Source organism: Syngnathus floridae, chromosome 5 (assembly GCF_059516105.1).
Source record: "Syngnathus floridae isolate MCC-2025c chromosome 5, RoL_Sflo_1.0, whole genome shotgun sequence".
NCBI classification, from domain to species: domain Eukaryota; kingdom Metazoa; phylum Chordata; class Actinopteri; order Syngnathiformes; family Syngnathidae; genus Syngnathus; species Syngnathus floridae.
In genome coordinates, this window is record NC_142417.1 from 20,366,991 (window position 1) to 20,385,934 (window position 18,944).

General features: G+C 46.3%; 1 protein-coding gene across 8 annotated transcripts in view; it reads left to right on the forward strand.

Moving 5' to 3' along the window:
* rad17 (RAD17 checkpoint clamp loader component) overlaps positions 1–18,944 on the forward strand; it is a 99,940-nt gene that overhangs the window by 12,925 nt on the left and 68,071 nt on the right. For all 8 annotated transcript variants that reach the window (XM_088376893.1, XM_088376895.1, XM_088376898.1 and 5 more), the window contains one exon: positions 3,392–3,524. In XM_088376893.1, the coding sequence (XP_088233019.1) occupies positions 3,392–3,524 (133 nt within the window). The remainder of the gene's footprint in view (positions 1–3,391; positions 3,525–18,944) is intronic.

Sequence of the window (18,944 nt, forward strand, 5' to 3'; positions counted from 1 at the left end):
CCGTGCCACTGACGTCACTTGCAATAGTAATCCATTGGTACATCACGGTTCTCCAAACTTTCTTTCTGCTGCTCGATTACTGTTTTCAGCTGCATATTTTACAACTTGAAGTTTGTAACCTGGAAAATATGAGTTTCTTTTTGGTGCCATTTTTCTTAAGCCCACCCAGTTGATGAGTCACGGCCAACGGTGAAATTTAGAGCGCCCTCATCCAGTTTCGTTTGAAAATATAATTTTTTTTCAGATGTAGTTTTTTGTTTTTGTTTATTTGGTTGTTTTATCAAAGTCAAAGTCTGCTTTATTGTCGAGTTTTTTTTTTTTCATATACCAAGACAGCCTGAGTATAAGTCGCCCCCCCCACCCAAACTATGGAAAAAAACGCGGCTTATAGTCCGGAAATTACGGTACCTCTTCTGTGGAAAATCCATCTTTAAGAAATTCCTTGCCTTTTTAATTTAACGTTGTAATTAATAAAACAGTCGTCTCATATGTATATTAAATTAACAAATTAATTTCAGTCCATTGTTTTATTCTTTGTAATTGTTTTCTTCTCCGCCCTGTGTTCCCGGGTCTAATAATTAACAGCTGTTTCAAGGAGGCTGTTGCTTCTGATAGTCTGGTGGCAAATCCGGAAAGGTCGGTGAATATGCCCAATATGGTCTCCAGTTTGACTTTGTTGCGCAGGGGAGCCAAGTTTATAGCCTTAAACTTGTTAGGGTCAGGATGGATGCCTGTATAAATCAAAATATCTCACTATGGTACGTAGATGATGATATTGTCATCATTTGGCTTTATTCCTCCCTCTCTTGTTTTTTACAAAATGGTGCGCAGGTTTGCATCATACTACTTTTGGGTGCGACCCCTTAGCTCCTTGTATTATATTGTTAGCATGCATTCCTATTAGTTTAATAAAATATAATAGAAGTTAATTCAACACTTTTTTCTTATTATAAATACACTTCGTGATAAATATTTAGTTGGACAAATAAAAATGTGTGTTGTGATAAGTTCATTATTATACATAAATCAAAGCTGTATCAAAAATCATCTTATAATCGAATCGTGGTAATCAGTCGCGACAACACAGTCAAAATTTCAAGGAGTACAGAAAAGGAAGAGAAGGAAAAACTGGCCCAAATTAAAGGTAGACTCATGTCGAGCGTTAGTGAACATATTGTGCTTCTGACTTCTCATTTGAACACAAAATCCAGTTGGCTAATGAAGTATAAGTTAAAAGTAGTTATCGTAATTTCTGGACTATAAACTGCACCTGATTATAAGATGCACAAGCAAAAATTAGGGGAAATCTTTGGTTTTTTTTTCATAAATAAGCTGCATCGTACTAAAAGCTGCATGTGCATGCAAGTTATTTACAAAGAAAGACGGTACACAGAAAGCCTTTTTAAAGTTTAAATAACATACCTTAACATTTCTTTCCAAACACTGCCTGTGACGCGGCAGTAATACCACAGCAACACAGAAGTAACACAGCACTAATAGGGCTGGATAAAAAAACATACCGGTAAAAGTCACTGAGATGCGGGAGTAAGACAGCACCAACAGGGCCGGTTAAAAAAAATACCAGTAAAAGTTACTGAGAGCCGTCTTCATCTTCCTCCTGTGCACTGAAACAATTGAAGTCTTCCTCCTCAGTGTCGGATTGGAATAGGGTCAGCTATACTTTGCCGCACACTTTCTCAGTCTCTTTTGTTGTCGCTTTTATGCATTTCTTCTAGCATTTTCCATGATGAGGGTCTGTTCATGCTAATTTTATTCATGCACAAAGCGCTAAGTTACATTAAACTAGCAAGCTCCACGTATAGCTCCAGAGTAGATGTGACCGGGAAATAAATAAAGAAAAGGGTGACGCAACAAGATGTCATCAACAATAGCCCAGTGACCCCTAATGACCGGAAGAAACCTCTACAATGCATGTTTGAGCAGCTGTTGCTCCTACGTTGAGAGCCAAATTGATTGCCTTTAACTTAAAAGTGGTGTCACATGCATTTCTTTTGTCCCCCATAATGAGGGTTTGTGGATAAAAGCTTCTTTTCTTCAGTAATGTCCGTCCTGATCTTGTTCTCTCTTCTTTGTGTCAATTATACGGCAGTATTTGCCTGGCGGATGGACGGACATTACTGACACCGGTCCACAGTCTTTTTACGAATTTAGAAGTGATCTAGTCATCACAAAAATCACGAAAAATCCATAGATACGGCGCACTGGACGACAAACCGCAGGCTTCAAACTTTGAGCAAAAAGTAGCGGCTTATAGACCGGAAATTACGGTAGATGTCAAGTATTGTCAGCTCCTTATGCATGCATGGATAATAAAGGAAGTTGGGAAGCGCAAGCCCAACTCTTCTTTTGTCTCTGAAAGAATGAGGGCAAAGTTTGTGTAACATCTACACTTAGATATAAAGTAAAGTAAAAATGTTTACTGTGCCGCGGCACACTGGTGTGCCATGAGAGCTATTTGGCTGTGCCGTGGGAAATTTTCCAATATTAATTAAGGAGCAAATTGTAAATAGCATTGCCAAACCACTGGTCAGTTAGCGTAAGGCCCGGTCATCCAATTGCGAATCGCGCTGGCATGGCTAATTGGAGAATCTTGAGATTTCATGTTGTGTCGGTCTGATTGTTCTGCATCAACGCATATTTAGTTTGCTGCTGTGTGCTTTTGATAACAGTGACGCTCTGACAACCGTGGTGCGTTTGTGTACTGATGGAAATCCCAGAGAACCTGGATTGTTCGTTTTCACCAACATAAAATACACAGTCAAGTCGTGACACCTTGACTGTGATCACCACTCAGCTGCCATGCCAGAACAGCAGTGTCTTTAAACGTGTCTTTGTTCTTATTGTTGCAATATTTATAGAGCTATTCTAAAACCGTTAACAAAGTCAAGTTGATTATTTTGGATTTAAAAAAAGTAGTTTATTTATTTGTATTAAATTATTCCACTCTCTATATATACATATATAGGAATACGACTTTATTCACATAGCATGTTCACAATGTCTTTCGTAATTTTTTCCAATGAAAAGGTTTGCTGTGGATGAAAAGAGGTTGCCTTGGGGAAAATAAAAATGTTTTTCTTCTGATTGCTTCTTCTAATATTAGAGGTGGAATTTTTTCCTTTTATGAACCTTTTATTTTGTCCATTGAGATGATCTGTGGTAAAACATTTTTGGGAGCCTATCGGCCTGTCGTAATGTTGGTGGAAGATAGTTGGTCGATAGGGCTTCATTGTAAATGGCATGGAGGAGAGGAGATAGTTCCTCATCTTAATATCTTCTGAACACTACTAAATACATGCATGCATTTACATGCACACACAGCATATGTGCGCATGCACTCATTGCCACATATTGCCTGTTTTCCTGGCAGGGTGGACTACTGCTTCTAAGAGGACCATCGGGGTGTGGAAAGACTGCTACAATCAACGTTTTGTCTCGCGAGCTGGGCTTCAGAATTCAGGAGTGGATCAACCCACCTAACCTGGTCTGGTGTAGTCAGCAAGGTGAGGCTAACAATGAGGCTCATAATACAAATTTATTGTTATACCTAATTTTTGGTTTTCAGTGGAGCCTCGGTTTTCGACCACAATCCGTTCCAGAAGGCTGTTCGAGAAGTGAATTCTTTGAATTCTGAATCACGTTTCATTATTGTGACAGAGCGGTTGCTAAAATTTAGAAGATATTTTTAAAGTCCTAATGGACTTTCCAAAATTTAAGTGGACCTCAGTGCGCAGGAGCTTAATTTGGTCCGATCGCGTAACCGCAGCAAGCTGGGGCGCTCACTGTCGCATTGCTTTAGGAGCGTCTTTGTGTTTTGGGATGGCTTTACTGCTCCCGCTAGCTTCCTTTGGAGGCATCATTTGAGGTGATGCAATCCTCAGGGTAACGGGAATGTAATAACGAACAGAGTCAGTTGGCATGCGGGTCCTCTAGGCTCATCTCGCGAGGTTCGACAACCGAATTTCGTCCGACAGCCGAAGCAAAAAAATCTTGAATTTTTTGTTCGAATACCGATTTGTTTGAGAACTGGGACGTTCGAAAACCGAGGCTCCACTGTATTTGTCATCACCCAACAGAGTAAAGAGTAGACACACCTTTGTGTTTTAGTTGTGGTGCAAGTTTAATAAATCAATTCGCTTCTAACAAACAATATAAAATAAGGAGTCACTCTTTTCAAGTCACTTTTTTTTTACCGTTACGTTTTCAACACGTTGACGTCTAAAGAAATGCTCACATTTTGGAGCTGGAACTACAGTACGATAGTATTATGTTTGGTTTTAGTAGGCAGTGTGTTCTACTGGATCATAAAAAAAATAAGATAACAAAACAAAACACGAGAAGATCAAACTTAAAGAAACATTTAGTTTTGTGAAGCAAAAGTTAAACTCATGCAGGAGATCCTTGGATTATGAATTGCTGTATTGAGTGAGCTTTACAGTTTATTTGACTGCATTGCATTTTTTGAACAATGCACCTGGTCTGATTGCTTTTTTTAATTACTTAATTTATGAAGCAAACATTACCAATAAAAACATGGGTTTCAAATTTTGTATTAGTGTATTCAACCAATTAGTCATGCACTACTATTTTGTAATGTCCTAGAATTTTTTTATTGGGGACTTTTACCAGATATTTGATTAAAATGCAATTGATTAGATTAATTAATTACAAATCCTGTAATTAGTCCACACACCCTTATACAATTGCCAGGTTTTTGTAATCTAAAAAATGAGACCAAGCAAAGATGGCCTCAATCTCACAGTGCAGAGGTTGTGGATTTGATTCCGGCTCCAGCCTTACTGTGTGGAGTTTGCGTGCTCTCCCCGTGCTTGTGTGGGTTTCCTTCGGGTAATCCGGTTTCCTCCCACTTTCCAAAGACATGCATGATGGGCCAATTGAGCACTCTAAATTGTCCGTAGGTGTGAGTGTGATTGGTTGTTCATCTGTAATTGGCTGGCAACCAGTTCAGGGTGTACTTCACCTACTGCTTGAGGTCAGTTGGAGTAGGCTAGCATGCCCCGGAACATTCACAAGGAGAAGTAGTACATATTAAAAAATAAATTGTTAAAAAATATCTCCAAATATGTGTGATCCTATTGTGACCCTGTCGAAGTGTTGCATCTTCAGTAGGTGAATGAGGAATTCAGTGTAAATTGCTTTGAAGGCCTTAACGTGTGGAAAGCGCTATAAAAGTGAAAGACCATCCATCCATCCCTAACCCTCCCTCCCTCCCAAAGGGGTCAGGTATACACAATTGAAGTCATAAATAATTTTGTTATATTAAAGTAAAAAATAGACCTACCTAGTGTTTGTTGTTCTATTATCCTTCTAGTTTATCATAATTTATTACCATAGCATAATATACTTTGAAAGACCAACATCTTTTGTAGTCTTGCAGCATTCCCCAGCCCAGCAGTTAAAAAAAATATTTTCTCTATTTAAAACAAACATTGCAAACGTTATCCTCATAATTAGTATGGTCTTTAGTAAATTTGGAAAAAAGAAAAATATTTTTTTTCTTATTCAGACCCACCCGCCACATCAGAATGCAATACAAAACAAAAGTCAAAATTTGATGATCAAGAACTAAAACTGATAAAACACTCCCTCCCTCCCCCCCTAAAAGGGGTCAGGTATACACAATTGAAGTCATAAATAATTTTGTTACATTAAAGAAAAAAATAGACCTACTGAAATCAAAATGTTAAATTAGCTTTCAAAATATAAAATATGACCATGTTTGCAATCCATCTCATCTGTTTTCTACCGCTGAAATCCACGGTTGCGTCATATCAGCCAATCCCTGTATCCCTTCGGTGTACAGAAGGGTGACGCCAGGTTGGACAAAAAAGCGTGATTTTTATTGGACGATACGGTGCCTACAGGGTCGTGAAAGGTAAAATTCCATCCACTTTATTTAAAATTTCAGCTAGCTAGCTGGTGTGTACCAGGTAAGTAAGAAAGATAAAGAGAAAAAAGACGATTACCGAATATTTCAGTGAGTGGACCGAAGAATTCGCATTTGTGGAGAGAAGAGGCTCTGTTACATGCCTCATATGCAATGACAAAAATGCATTAATGAAACACTCAAATATCAAGCGACACTTTGAGATACGACATGCTACATTTGCAACCAAATACCCAGCTGGGGACAGCTGAGTATTGCTGAGTCGTGAGTCGTCGTGAGTCGTCACCTTATCGTGGTGGAGGGGTTTGCATGCCCCTATGATCCTAGGAGCCATGTTGTCTGGGGCTTCCCCTGGTAGGGTCACCCATGGCAAATGGGTCCTAGGTGAGGGGCCAGACAAAGCACGGCTCACACAAGCCCCTTATTAAGAAAAACATAAATGGATTTTGTTTTCCCTCGCCCGGACGCGGGTCACCGCAGCCCCCCTCTGGAGCCAGGCCTGGAGGCGGGAGTCGAAGGCGAGCGCCTGGTGGCTGGGCCTTCGCCCATTGGGACCGGCTGGGCACAGCCCGAAAAGAAAATGTGGGTCTCCCTTGTTAGGGTTTACAGATTATTTTGATCGTATGATTATGTTGGAATGTAGACTAGAATTAACTTTGTTTAAACCTTTTACCTTTCCTTGACTCTGAAAAGTTTAACCATTCAGTTGTTGAAACTTTCCAAATGGTGTGGAAAAATTCTTGCTTAGTTAGTCATCTAAAATGCTCCACTAGTTTCTGTTTCCACGGCCATGTAAAACAATGAGCTGGAGCCCTCCGCACTGATTAACCAGTTGCTGAGGTGACCACCAAACATGTTCAATGTCACCCCCACCCTGCTTTCTCTCAATAAATACTCTCTTACAAAAATCCAAAGTCAAACCTCATTCGATCATCGCTGTACGCACAGCGACGAATGACTCTCCACTTGCAAGTGCTTTAAAAGGGCATACTGTCTCCCGTGTGATTCTTGCAAAAATAAGTTAGAGTGAGCACCACTCTAACACCCCTTCCCAGGGGCTCACCACCTGTGGGAGGGGCCAAAGCGGTCGGTTGCAGTGTAAGCTGGGCGGCGGCCAAAGGCAAGGGACCGTGGCGGTCCGATCCCCGCCAGCAGAAGCTGGCCCTTGGGACATGGAATGTTGTTTGCGTCTATGCACCAAACGGCAGCTCATAGTGCCCCCACTTCTTGGAGTCCCTGGAAGAAGTGCTGGAGAGTGCTCCTTCTGGGGACTCCAACGTTCTACTGGGTGACTTCAATGTTCACGTGGGCAATAACAGTGAGACCTGGAAGGGCGTGATTGGGAGGAACGGCCCCCCGATCTGAACCGGTGTTCTATTATTGGACTTCTGTGCTCGAACCGGATTGTCAATAATGAACACCATGTTCAAACATAAGGGTGTCCATGTGTGCACTTGGCACCAGGACATCCTAGGCCGCAGTTCGATGATTGACTTTGTAGTCGCGTCATCGGATTTGCGGCCGCATGTTTTGGACACTCGGGCGACGAGAGGGGCGGAGCTGTCAACTGATCACCACCTGGTGGTGGGTTGGCTCCGATGGTGGGGGAAGATGCCGGTCAGACCTGGCCGACCTTCTGCGAGGCACTGCTGGGAAGGTCTGGCAGAATCCCCTTTCGGGAAGAGCTTCAACTCCCACCTCCTGCAAAACTTTTCCCACGTCCTGGGGGAGGCGGGGGACATTGAGTCCGAGTGGACCATTGTTGAGGCGACCAACCGGAGCTGTGGCCGTATGGTCGTTGGTGCCTGTCGTGGCGGCAATCCCCGAAACTGCTGGTGGACACCGGTGGTAAGGGATGGTGTCAAGCTGAAGGAGGAGTCCTATCGGGCCGTTTTGGCCTGCGGGACTCCGGAGGCAGCTGACAGGTACTGGATGGCCACGCGGAACCCGGCTTCGGTGGTTGCTGAGGCAAAAATCCGGGCGTGGGAGGAGTTTGGCGAGGCCGCCATGGAGAATGACTTCTGGACGGCTTCGAGGAAATTCTGGTCCACCATCCGGCGTCTCAGAAGAGGGAGGCAGTGCACCATCAACACTGTTTACAGTGGAGTTGGCGTGCTGTTGACCTCAACTCGGGATGTCGTGAGTCGGTGGAGAGAATACTTCGAAGACCTCCATTCCACCGACACGCCTTGCATTGTGGAAGCAGGGCTTGGAGACTCTAAGGTGGACTCTCCAATCTCTGGGGTCGAAGTCATTGAGGTAGTTAAAAAACTCCTCGGTGGGTAGGCCCCAGGGGTGGATGAGATCTGGATATTGTGGGGCTATCATGGCTGACACGCCTCTACAACATTATGTGGACATCGGGTACAGTGCCTCTGGAATGGCAGACTGGGGTGGTGGTTCCCCTTTTTAAGATGGGGGGCCGGAGGGTGTGTTCCAATTACAGGGGAATCACACTCCTCAGCCTCCCTGGTAAGGTCTATTCAGGGGTGCTGGAGAGGAGGCTCCGTCGGGAGGTCGAACTTTGGATTCAGGAGGAGCAGTGTGGCTTTCGTCCTTGCCGTGGAACAGTGGACCAGCTCTACACCCTCGGCAGTATCCTCGAGGGTGCATGGGAGTTCGCCCAACCAGTCCACATGTGTTTTGTGGACATGGAGAAGGCGTTCAACCGTCTCCCTCGGAGGTTCTGTGGAGGGTGCTTCGGGAGTACGGGGTGCCGAGCCAACTGATAAGGGCGGTTCGGTCCCTGTATCACCGATGCCAGCGTTTGGTCCGCATTTCCGGCAGTAAGTCGGATTCGTTCCCAGTGAGGGTTGGACTCCGCCAAGGCTGCCCTTTGTCACTGATTCTGTTCATAATTTTTATGGACAGAATCTCTAGGCGCAGCCGAGGCGTTAAGGGTGTCCGGTTTGGGGACCTCAGCATCGCGTCTTTGCTTTTTACAGACGACGTGGTGCTGTTGGCTTCTTCAGGCCGTGATCTCCAGCTCTCACTGGAGCGGTTTGCAGCCGAGTGTGAAGCGGTCGGGATGAGGGTCAGTACCTCCAAATCCGAGTCCATGGTCCTCGGTCAAAAAAAGGGTGGGATGCCCTCTCCGGATCGGGGATGAGATCCTGCCCCAAGTGGAGGAGTTCAAGTATCTTGGGGTCTTGTTCACGAGTGAGAAAAGGATGGAGCGCGAGATCGACAGGCGGATTGGTGCAGCGTCGGCAGTAATGCGGACTCTGTACCGGTCTGTCGTGGTAAAGAGAGAGCTGAGGCAAAAGACAAAGCTCTCAATTTACCGGTCGATTTACGCTCCTACCTTCACCTATGGTCACGAGGTATGGGTCGTGGCCGAAAGAACGAGATCCTGGATACAAGCGGCCGAAATGAGTTTCCTCCGCAGGATGTCCGGGCTTTCCCTTAGAGATAGTGTGAGAAGCTCGGTCATCCGGGAGAGACTCGGAGTCGCTACTCGTCCACATTGAGACGAGCCAGATGAGGTGGCTCGGGCATCTCATCAGGATGCCTCCTGGACGCCTCCCTGGGGAGGTGTTCCGGGCATGTCCCACCGGTAGGAGATCCTGGGGATGACCCAGGACGCGTTGAAGAGACTATGTCTCTCAGCTGTCCTGGGAACGCCTTGGGATCACCCGGGATGAGCTGGATGAAGTGGCTGGCGAGAGGGAAGTCTGGGAGTCCCTCCTAAAGCTTTTGCCCCTGCAACACGACCCCGGATAAGCGGAAGAAGATGGATGGATGGATGGATGGATGGATGGATGGATGGATGGATGGATGGATGGATGGATGATGGGGACAGCAGAAAGAAAGCGTATGAAGTCCAGAGTAAGGTCCAAGCTCGTCAACAGCAACTCTGTGTTTGGACCAGACAAGGTGACTTTAATTCAGCTAGTTTTCCTGGCACAATAGCAATTTTGAGGAACAGAAAGCCATTTACTGATGCGAGTATTTCAACATTAATGCTTGATTTGGTTCATGAATTTTTTGACGATTTCACGGATAAAGAAAAGATACTCAAACGGATAAAAGACATGCCTCTGTCAGCAAGAACTGTTCACGATCGGGGCATTATGACTGATGATAGCCTCAACGGCTGCATGAAGCTCAACCTCACCACATATCAACCTACAAAGCCATCAGCAAAACGAAGTCTCATTAATGGTGATTTTTTTTTCTAGGCTTCAATATAAAAACTTTATTAAAAAGGATACATTAGTACACTCGAAAAATCGTTGGTCTTAATTGAAATACATGCATTTAATTGTATTTAGCCTATCCTTTTTTTAAATATCATGAGGGCGTGACTCACCTGTTAAATCTGACAGGTGAGCCACGCCTTCATTCAACAGCTGATAGACGTGTCACAACTACACCAGTTTGGCGTTCACTATGTGTTATTATCATTTCCAGTTCACATGAAAGTGTGATTTTAACAAGAATAGCAAAAATACAGTCAAACATTGGTTTTTGACCCCAATCCGTTCCAGAAGGCGGTTCAAGAAGCGAATCGGTCGGATTCCGAATCTATTTTCCCATTACAAATAATAGAAAAAAATTTAATCCGGTTCAAGACAAAAAAACCCGCCTTTTTTAAGCATTTTTTCATTTGCGCATATTTGTCCGATGGCGCAACTGCAGCGCACCGCCAAACGCGCAACCGTCGCGTGTCGCCCACCGCCCAACCGCACCGCGCTGGTCGCATTATTGTGACAGAGCCGTCGCTGAAATTTAGAAAATATTTTTAAAGTCCTGTTGTACTTTCCCAAATTTTAGTGGACCTCAGTGTGCAGGGAGCTTAATTTGGTCCAATCGCGCAACCGCAGGGTGCTGGACGCTCACTGTCGCATTGCTTTAAGAGCGTCTTTGTGTTTTAGGACGGCTTTACTGCTCCCACTTGCTTTCTTTGGAGGAATGATTAGGGGTTAATACAATCCTCAAAGTAACGAAAATACAATAACAACGGAGTCAGTCGGCATCCGGGCCACGCGGTCGGGTTTTTTTCGGTCCTCCCGGCTCATCTCGAGGTTCGACCTCCGAATTTTGTTCGACAACCGAAGCAAAAAAAATCTCGAATTTTTTGTTAGAATTCCGATTTGTTCAAGAACCAGGACGTTCAAAAACCGAGGTTTGACTGTAAAATAAATAGATGCAGCTCACTGACAAGTGACAACTTTAGAACAGTACTGCGGGTGACTCACGCGGTCCTCACGGGCTACCTGGTGCCCGCGGGCAATGTGTTGGTGACCCCTGTCGTAGCGGAATGACGAGTGTAATTGTATTATGATATAGAGATGAAGAGAACAAAATCAAAGTCGCGTCAGCCTTCAAAAGAAAGTATGCAGGCTGAAACGCAAGTTGACCCGTGTTCATCACGACTACAACAACAAAGCATGCGCCCACAGCGCGACACTGCCAAAATGGGCTCTCAAACATCTTCAGAACCTGGTTGATACAGACAGTGACGATGATGTCTCTGCTGACATGTTTGATTACGTCTCAACAAGCAGTGATTCCGAAGAAGATGCAGGAACATCTTCGAGCTCCGATGACGTCACATCAGACATAGAAGAAGGGGACGCAGTAGAAGTGGAGGCTGCACACTCACACAGAGATGAGGGGGATGCTATAGAAATGGAGGAGGTACCCTTTCACAGAGAAGAAGGGGACGCTATAAACGCTATAAAAGTGGTTGCTGTTCCAGTCATTGCTTCACACAATGAAAGTAGGCTGGGATTTAAGGTCAGCAGCAAAGATGGCACAGAGATCACAGACAGTGATCAACCTCATTCCCTCCCACACCTCCTTCCTGCTGTTCTGCTGCAGCTTCTGATGAATCACATCCTCTGAAAACATCAAGTAAACTGCCTCACAGGATTTTAACCCCACAGAACACGGAACATGGACAAGAATGGTCAAGAGGGCATTTGAAACGGGAAGCGTGGTACACAGCCTGTCACGAACGAAGCAGGACAACAATGTGCAACACTGACTTTATTTAGGGAATGTGAAAAGAGACGAAGGGATTAATAAATGCCTATAACAGGGATGAGAATTTTCATTTTCTTAAATCGCGTAGATCCGTTGAGAAAATCGGCTGGCAGCAGTATTGCGACATCCGCCTTATTTTTGGCAGCATTTTGGTGCTACTTTCGTCATATCATTTGCCTACTCATTTGCCTAATCAGCAAAGATTTTCGCCAATATGGCGAAGGTTTTAGAGAAAAAAGACGAGGATTCTACCAGGGAAATAAACAAGTCGAACGGGATCAAGAACTGCTTCAGATGGGCATGGCTCGAGAGCAGCGTCATCTTAAAACTCGGAACACAGTCCGTAACTACCTGCCTGACGGAACATATCCGTAAATTAGATGTCCCGGGGAAGGTTTTGTGCGTTCTTTGTCAAGATGTGATAAGCTATGGAGGTCGCGGCCCTAGGAACATGAAGGAGCAGATCGAAACAAAAAACATAAAGGTACGTTTTTACTTTTACAAGCATGTGGGTTTAGAAAGTAACATGATGTTACATGTAAGCTAATGTTAGGCTATTGTCATGATATTTTTATAGATATATATATATATATATCTATAAAATCCGCTACGTTTCCGTGTTTTTTCACATTTGCCATTCACATCCCTGCTATAAACATATGTACACTTATAGAAATCCCATCTTAATGGTAATATGAGAGAATAGGGAGTAATGTACCTCACAGATAAAAAATGTTCTGTCAGTGTGGCATGCCATTTATAGTGGCTGGTATTATAGTAGCAGGCTTTGAGAGACCTTGGTACATTTAAATAAGGCCACGCAGCTAACGCTCGCCACGCAGCTAACGCTCGCCACGCAACTAACGCTCGCCATGCAGCAGATTTCAAGAGTGAAAGAAACGAACGTGGAGTGGAATTAAAAAAAACAAGGATCTCGAGTGAAAAGAAAATACGCTTGGAGCAATATTTTCCACCTAGCCTGGACACGCTGCCATCACGGCGCCTCTGAGCCAGTGTTGAAACTGTTGGACACTCTTTTTACCACCTTTTTACCACGCCATCAAAAGTGGAAAAAGAGCTTAAGGAAGCGCTCGATTTTCTGACTGCGGAGATGGAGGCCGTCAGACTGGAGCAGAAAACAATTCTCAACTTGGTTGAAGAAGTTAAAACGCTACGACTACAACTCAATGAGAAGGAGAAAACAATCGCACATTTGGAAAATCGAGTGTCGGACCTCGAGCAGTACACAAGAATGAACGACATAATTGTCACTGGACTTGTGATTAAACCCTGGTCATTTGCCCGGGCGGTGGCGGGTTTCGATGAGACCAACCAGGCCGACTCAACCAGTGAGGAGCAACAGGTGACAGCCTTTTTCCTGTCCAAGGGCATAGAACTGGACGGGTATAGCATAGAGGCCTGTGCTGAATGCTGAGAGGATCCGTCGTTTACCTGAATGAGCACTTGACCACAGAATCCCTGAGTGTTTTCAGAGCAGATCTATTGACGGAAGACTGGAATTGTGTGTTTAATGAGTGTAAAGTCAAAGTCATGCCAAAGACACACAAAGAAACCAAAATTTCGTTCCCCCGTATCCCACGGTGAGAAGACACGGCCCACAACAGACAAACAAGTAAACAAGTATAACAACAGCATGCTGAATAAATAATGAATAAGTAACACAACAAATAAATAAATAAGAGGAGCAAAAAAAAAGGAGCAAGTGAGCGTACAGCAGACATACCAGAAAATAGCGCAACAGTGCCGCACGCTACGCAGAAGGGGGTAGCGAGTTCAGGGTCCTAACAGCCTGGAGAAAGAAGCTGTTGGCGAGTCTGGTGGTGCGGGAGCGCAGGCTCCTGTACCTCTTCCCAGAGGGCAAAAGGTCAAACAAAGAGTGAGCCGCGTGACTCACATCTCTTGCAATCGAGGTTACCTTGCGGGTGAGATGGGAGGTGTAAATGTCCTTCAGGGAGGGGAGCGAAGCACCAATAATCTTACCAGCCGTATTCACTATGCGCTGCAGGGCCTTCAAGTTCTGTTCAGTGCAGTTACCACCCCAGACAGCGACGCAACTGGTGAGGACGCTCTCAATGGTGCCACGGTAGAATGTAGACAGGACTGCCTGAGGAGCACATGCACGCCTGAGCTTCCGCAGGAAGTACAGGCGGCGCTGAGCTTTCTTTGCCAGTGACGAGGTGTTTGCGGACCAGGAGAGGCCCTCACTGATGTGCACCCCCAGGAACTTGGTGCAGCTCACCCTCTCCACCACAGCACCGTCGATGATCATCGGCAGGTGTTTTTTGTTACCCTTCCGGAAGTCAACGATTTCCTTGGTCTTGTTGACGTTCAGCAGGAGGTTGTTGTCCTTGCACCACGTGGTCAGAAGCTCAACTTCCGACCTTTACCGAGTCTCGTCGCCCTTCGTGATGAGACCCACCAGAGTCGTGTCGTCAGCAAACTTCACTATGCGGTTGTCGCTGTAGGTCGCAGTGCAGTCATGCGTCAGCAGGGTGAAGAGCAATGGACTGAGCACGCAGCCCTGGGGGGCCCCCATGCTCAGCGTGATGCTGGCGGAGATTTTGTCGCCAACACGAACCACCTGAGGCCTCTGACAGAGAAAGTCCAGTAGCCAGTTGCAGAGGGAGGTACTGAGGCCCAGCTCGTCAGCAGAGCTGAAGTCCACAAACAGCAACCTCACATATGAGTCCTTTCTCTCCAGGTGGGTGAGGGCCGAGTGGAGGGCAGAGCAGATGGCATCCTCAGAGGACCGCTTAGCACGGTATGCAAACTGGAAAGGGTCAATGATGGGGGGGAGAACGGATTTGATGTGCTCCATGACAAGCCGCTCAAAGCACTTCATGATGATGGGCGTCAGTGCCACGGGGCGGTAGTCATTGAAGCAGGACGGTGCAGGTTTCTTCGGCACAGGAACGATGGTGGCAGCCTTGAAACACGAGGGGACGATGGCCTGCTGCAGGGAAACGTTAAAGATGTCCGTGAAGACACCCGACAGCTCCCCAGCGCAGTCCTTCAGCGCTCGACCCGGGATGTTGTCAGGGCCCGCCGCCTTACGGGTGTTAATAGCGGCAAGCGCCCTCCTCACACCGTCGGCAGAGAGGCGCAGGGGCTGCTCGTGTGGGGGGGGAGTGGTCTTCAGCAGGCAAGTGCTGTTCTGGGCGTCGAAGCGAGCAAAGAAGCGGTTTAGATCGTTCAGCAGACGGACGTCGCCCTCACAGCTCCTCGGCGCGGGCTTGTAGTCTGTGATGGTCTGAATGCCCTTCCAAAGGCTACGTGCGTCCTTGCTGTCCTTGAAGTGGGTGGAGACCTTGCACGAGAACGCCTTCTTCGCTTCTTTGATGCCTCGGGACAGGTCGGCCCTCGCTGTCCTCAAGCCAGCCTCATCCCCCGCTCTGAAAGCCTTGTTCCTGGCCCTCAGCAGTCTGAGGACACCCCCTGTCAGCCACGGCTTCCAGTTCGCGCGAGTGACGACGGATTTTGAGCAAGTCACATCATCGATGCACTTCGTGATGTAAGAGGAAACAGAGTCAGTATACCCCTCTATGTCCGTCCGATTGTTGTAGGTGGCTGTCTGCTTAAACAAGTCCCAGTCAGTGGTGTCGAAGCAGTCACGAAGTGCATCGGAAGCACCCTCAGGCCACACCCAAACCCGCCTCCGAACCGGCCTGGATGCCTTTACCAATTGTCTGTATGCGGGCAAAAGCAAAACGGTGAGATGGTCAGAAAGCCCAAGATGGGGGAGGGGGGTGGCTTTAAAGCTCCCTTTTGCGCAGAGTAGACTCGGTCCAGGAAGCTGTCTCCACGTGTCGGAAAAGTAACATGCTGGTGAAGCCTCGGGAAAACAGACTTCAGGTTGGCATGATTGAAGTCTCCAGCGAAGATGGTGAAACCGTCAGGGTGTGCTGTCTGCTGTTCACCGACAACCTGATACAGTTCACCAAGCGCCGCGATCCTGTCGCCTTCGATGTTGGAAGGCGGGATGTATACCGCGACTAGCAGAATCGCGGTAAATTCCCTCGGCAGGTAAAAAGGACGGCACTTGATGATCACAAACTCCGCAAGTGGCGAGCAGTGCTTACATACCACCACAGAGTCCCGGCACCATTCTTCTCGGATGTAGACGCATATTCCACCTCCTCGCGACTTTCCACCTCGTACAATGGCACGGTCCGCCTGATAGCACGCTAGCCGCTCCAGATGCACGGCAGAGTCCGGAATGTTGTCAGTCAACCAGGTCTCGGTGAACACGAGTACACAGCAGTTCCGCACCGTCCGGTATGTAGACCTCAGCAGGCGAACGTAAACCATTTTGTTGTCCAACGATCGAACATTCGCCAGAAGAATGGAGGGCACCGCCGGGCGCGCTGGGTTGGCCGCCAGCCTGGCCCGGACGCCTCCGCGCTTGCCCCTCTTCTGCCTCCTCGCACACCGTTTCCGACGGCTCCCAACCGGGGGAGGAATAGCGGGCCAGGTCGGCGACGTTTCAGGACGTAGCAGTCCGAGCGCCTTTAATGTCGCCGCTTCAAAGTCCAGAACGCCACAAAACCCACTTCTGCCGATGTCGAGCAGAACCTGCCTGCTGTACTTGTAGCACGATAAAGCACGACGAGACGAACACATAAGACTGTCGGACGAACACTCATTAGACGAAGAAATCACCGTACTGACGGGACAGAGAGTGGCCGCTGCGTGTGCACGCGCTGCCATCTTGAAAAAAAACTGGCATATGACATAGCATATGATATATTCCTAGAAAGATTTATGTCATTGTATGATAAAAACTTCCCACTAAAGCAATGCAATAGGAAGCATAAGTATACAGAGTCCCCATGGATCACAAAAGGTCTACAAAATGCCAGTAAAAAGAAAAATTCTATGTATTGAGTATTTATAAAGCATAGAACCATAGAGACAGAAATTAAGTACAAAAGATATAAAAATAAGTGGCCGCAAATTATGAGGAGGTGCAAGAAAGAATAATACAGCAAGTTACCGTATTTGCCGGTGTACAGGTCGACTCGGTGTATAAGTCGACCCCCTAAAATTCGACGGAAATTTACGATTTTATGATATATCCTTTGTATAAGTCGAGCTCAATTGTTGCATTATATTAAACTTCAAAATTCAATATGCGAAATTTATTGACGAAATGTGTTCAAATTCCGGGAGGCCGTGCGCATGCGACTGTTTATAAGCACCGCGGAGGAGATCGCGGCCGGCGAGCTCGCGCACGCCGCCCGGCACCAACGGGAGGCCGGAAATAGCTCCAAGCCGAGCGGATCGGCACTTTATAAGCACCGCGGAGAAGATCGCGGCGCCTCATTCGACTTCCAGCGGCCGGCGAGCTCGCGCACCCGCCCGGCACATCCGGGAGGCCGTGCGCACGAGCCAAGTGGCCGAAAATAGCCCCCGCCGAGCGGATCGGCTGTTTATAAGCACCGCGGAGGTGGTCGCGGCGCCTCATTCGACTTCCAGCGGCCGGCGAGCTCGCGCACCCGCCCGGCACATCCGGGAGGCCGTGCGCACGAGCCAAGTGGCCGAAAATAGCCCCCGCCGAGCGGATCGGCTGTTTATAAGCACCGCGGAGGTGGTCGCGGCGCCTCATTCGACTTCCAGCGGCCGGCGAGCTCGCGCACCCGCCCGGCACATCCAGGAGGCCGTGCGCACGAGCCAAGTGGCCGAAAATAGCCCCCGCCGAGCGGATCGGCTGTTTATAAGCACCGCGGAGGTGGTCGCGGCGCCTCATTCGACTTCCAGCGGGCCGCGCACTCGCGCACGCCGCCCGGTTCAAATTTTCTAAGTGCAACGCACAATGAGATGCATGAGAAACGGCCTTGGTTACCATCACATTTGAAGCGATGAATACGAAGTTACATTTTATGACTCGGTGTATAAGTCGAGGTCGATTTTGTTTCGGTCGATTTTGGATCGAAAAAGGTCGACCAATACACCGGCAAATACGGTAATAGAGAAAAATAAAAACAATAGTAAAGGGATATGGGAGGTTTTAAACAGTATTATCCGGAAAGGAGCTGCTAACACAAAGTATCCTGAACACTTTATGGATAATGACAAGACCATAAACAATATGGAAGATGCGGTCAATGATTTAAATGCATTTTTTTTGTGAATGTAGGACTGAAATTGGCTGAGGGTATCAGTGACCCGTCGATAGAGCAGGCGAGAGCAGTAGGAAATGGTATTGAAATTAATCCAAGTTCAATGTTCCTGAGAGCGGTTGATGAGAAGTTTTAGCTATTGTAAAATCATGCAAAAATAAAACATCTACAGATGGGAATGATGTTGATATGACCTTAATTAACGAAGTTGTTGATGGAGTGGTAAATCCTCTGACATAGATACATCTGTAATTTGTCCTTTAAAACAGGTACCTTCCTAAGCTAAATGAAAACGGCGAAGGTTATCCCACTGTATAAAACAGGAGATAAACATCTCTTTACAAATTATCGACCTGTTTCTCTAGTATGTCAATTCTCTAAAATCTTGGAGAAGCTTTACATTGTGAGACTGGTTAGCTTCACTAAGATATACAACTTGCTAACTGACAGTCAATATGGATTTAGAACAAATAGAACAACAACTATCGCACTAATAGATTTGACGGAAGAAATAACTAACTGTATTGACAATAAGGAATATGCAGTAGGAGTATTTATTGATTTGAAAAAAATTTTTAATACCATTGACCATAAAATTGTATAAATTGGAAAGATATGGGATGAGAGGTGTAGCATTGAGCTGGTTAAAAAAACACATGACTAATAGAAAACAGTTTGTTAAGATGGTTAATCATATATCATCATGCCTAGACATTACCTGTGGAGTCCCTCAGGGGTCAGTGCTGGGCCCCATATTATTTATTTTGTACATAAATGATATTTGTAAGGTGTCAACTATCTTTCAATGTATTATTTTTGCGGACAACACCAACATCTGTTCGGCAAATACATTAAAGAAACTATTGGGAGACGATTACAACTGA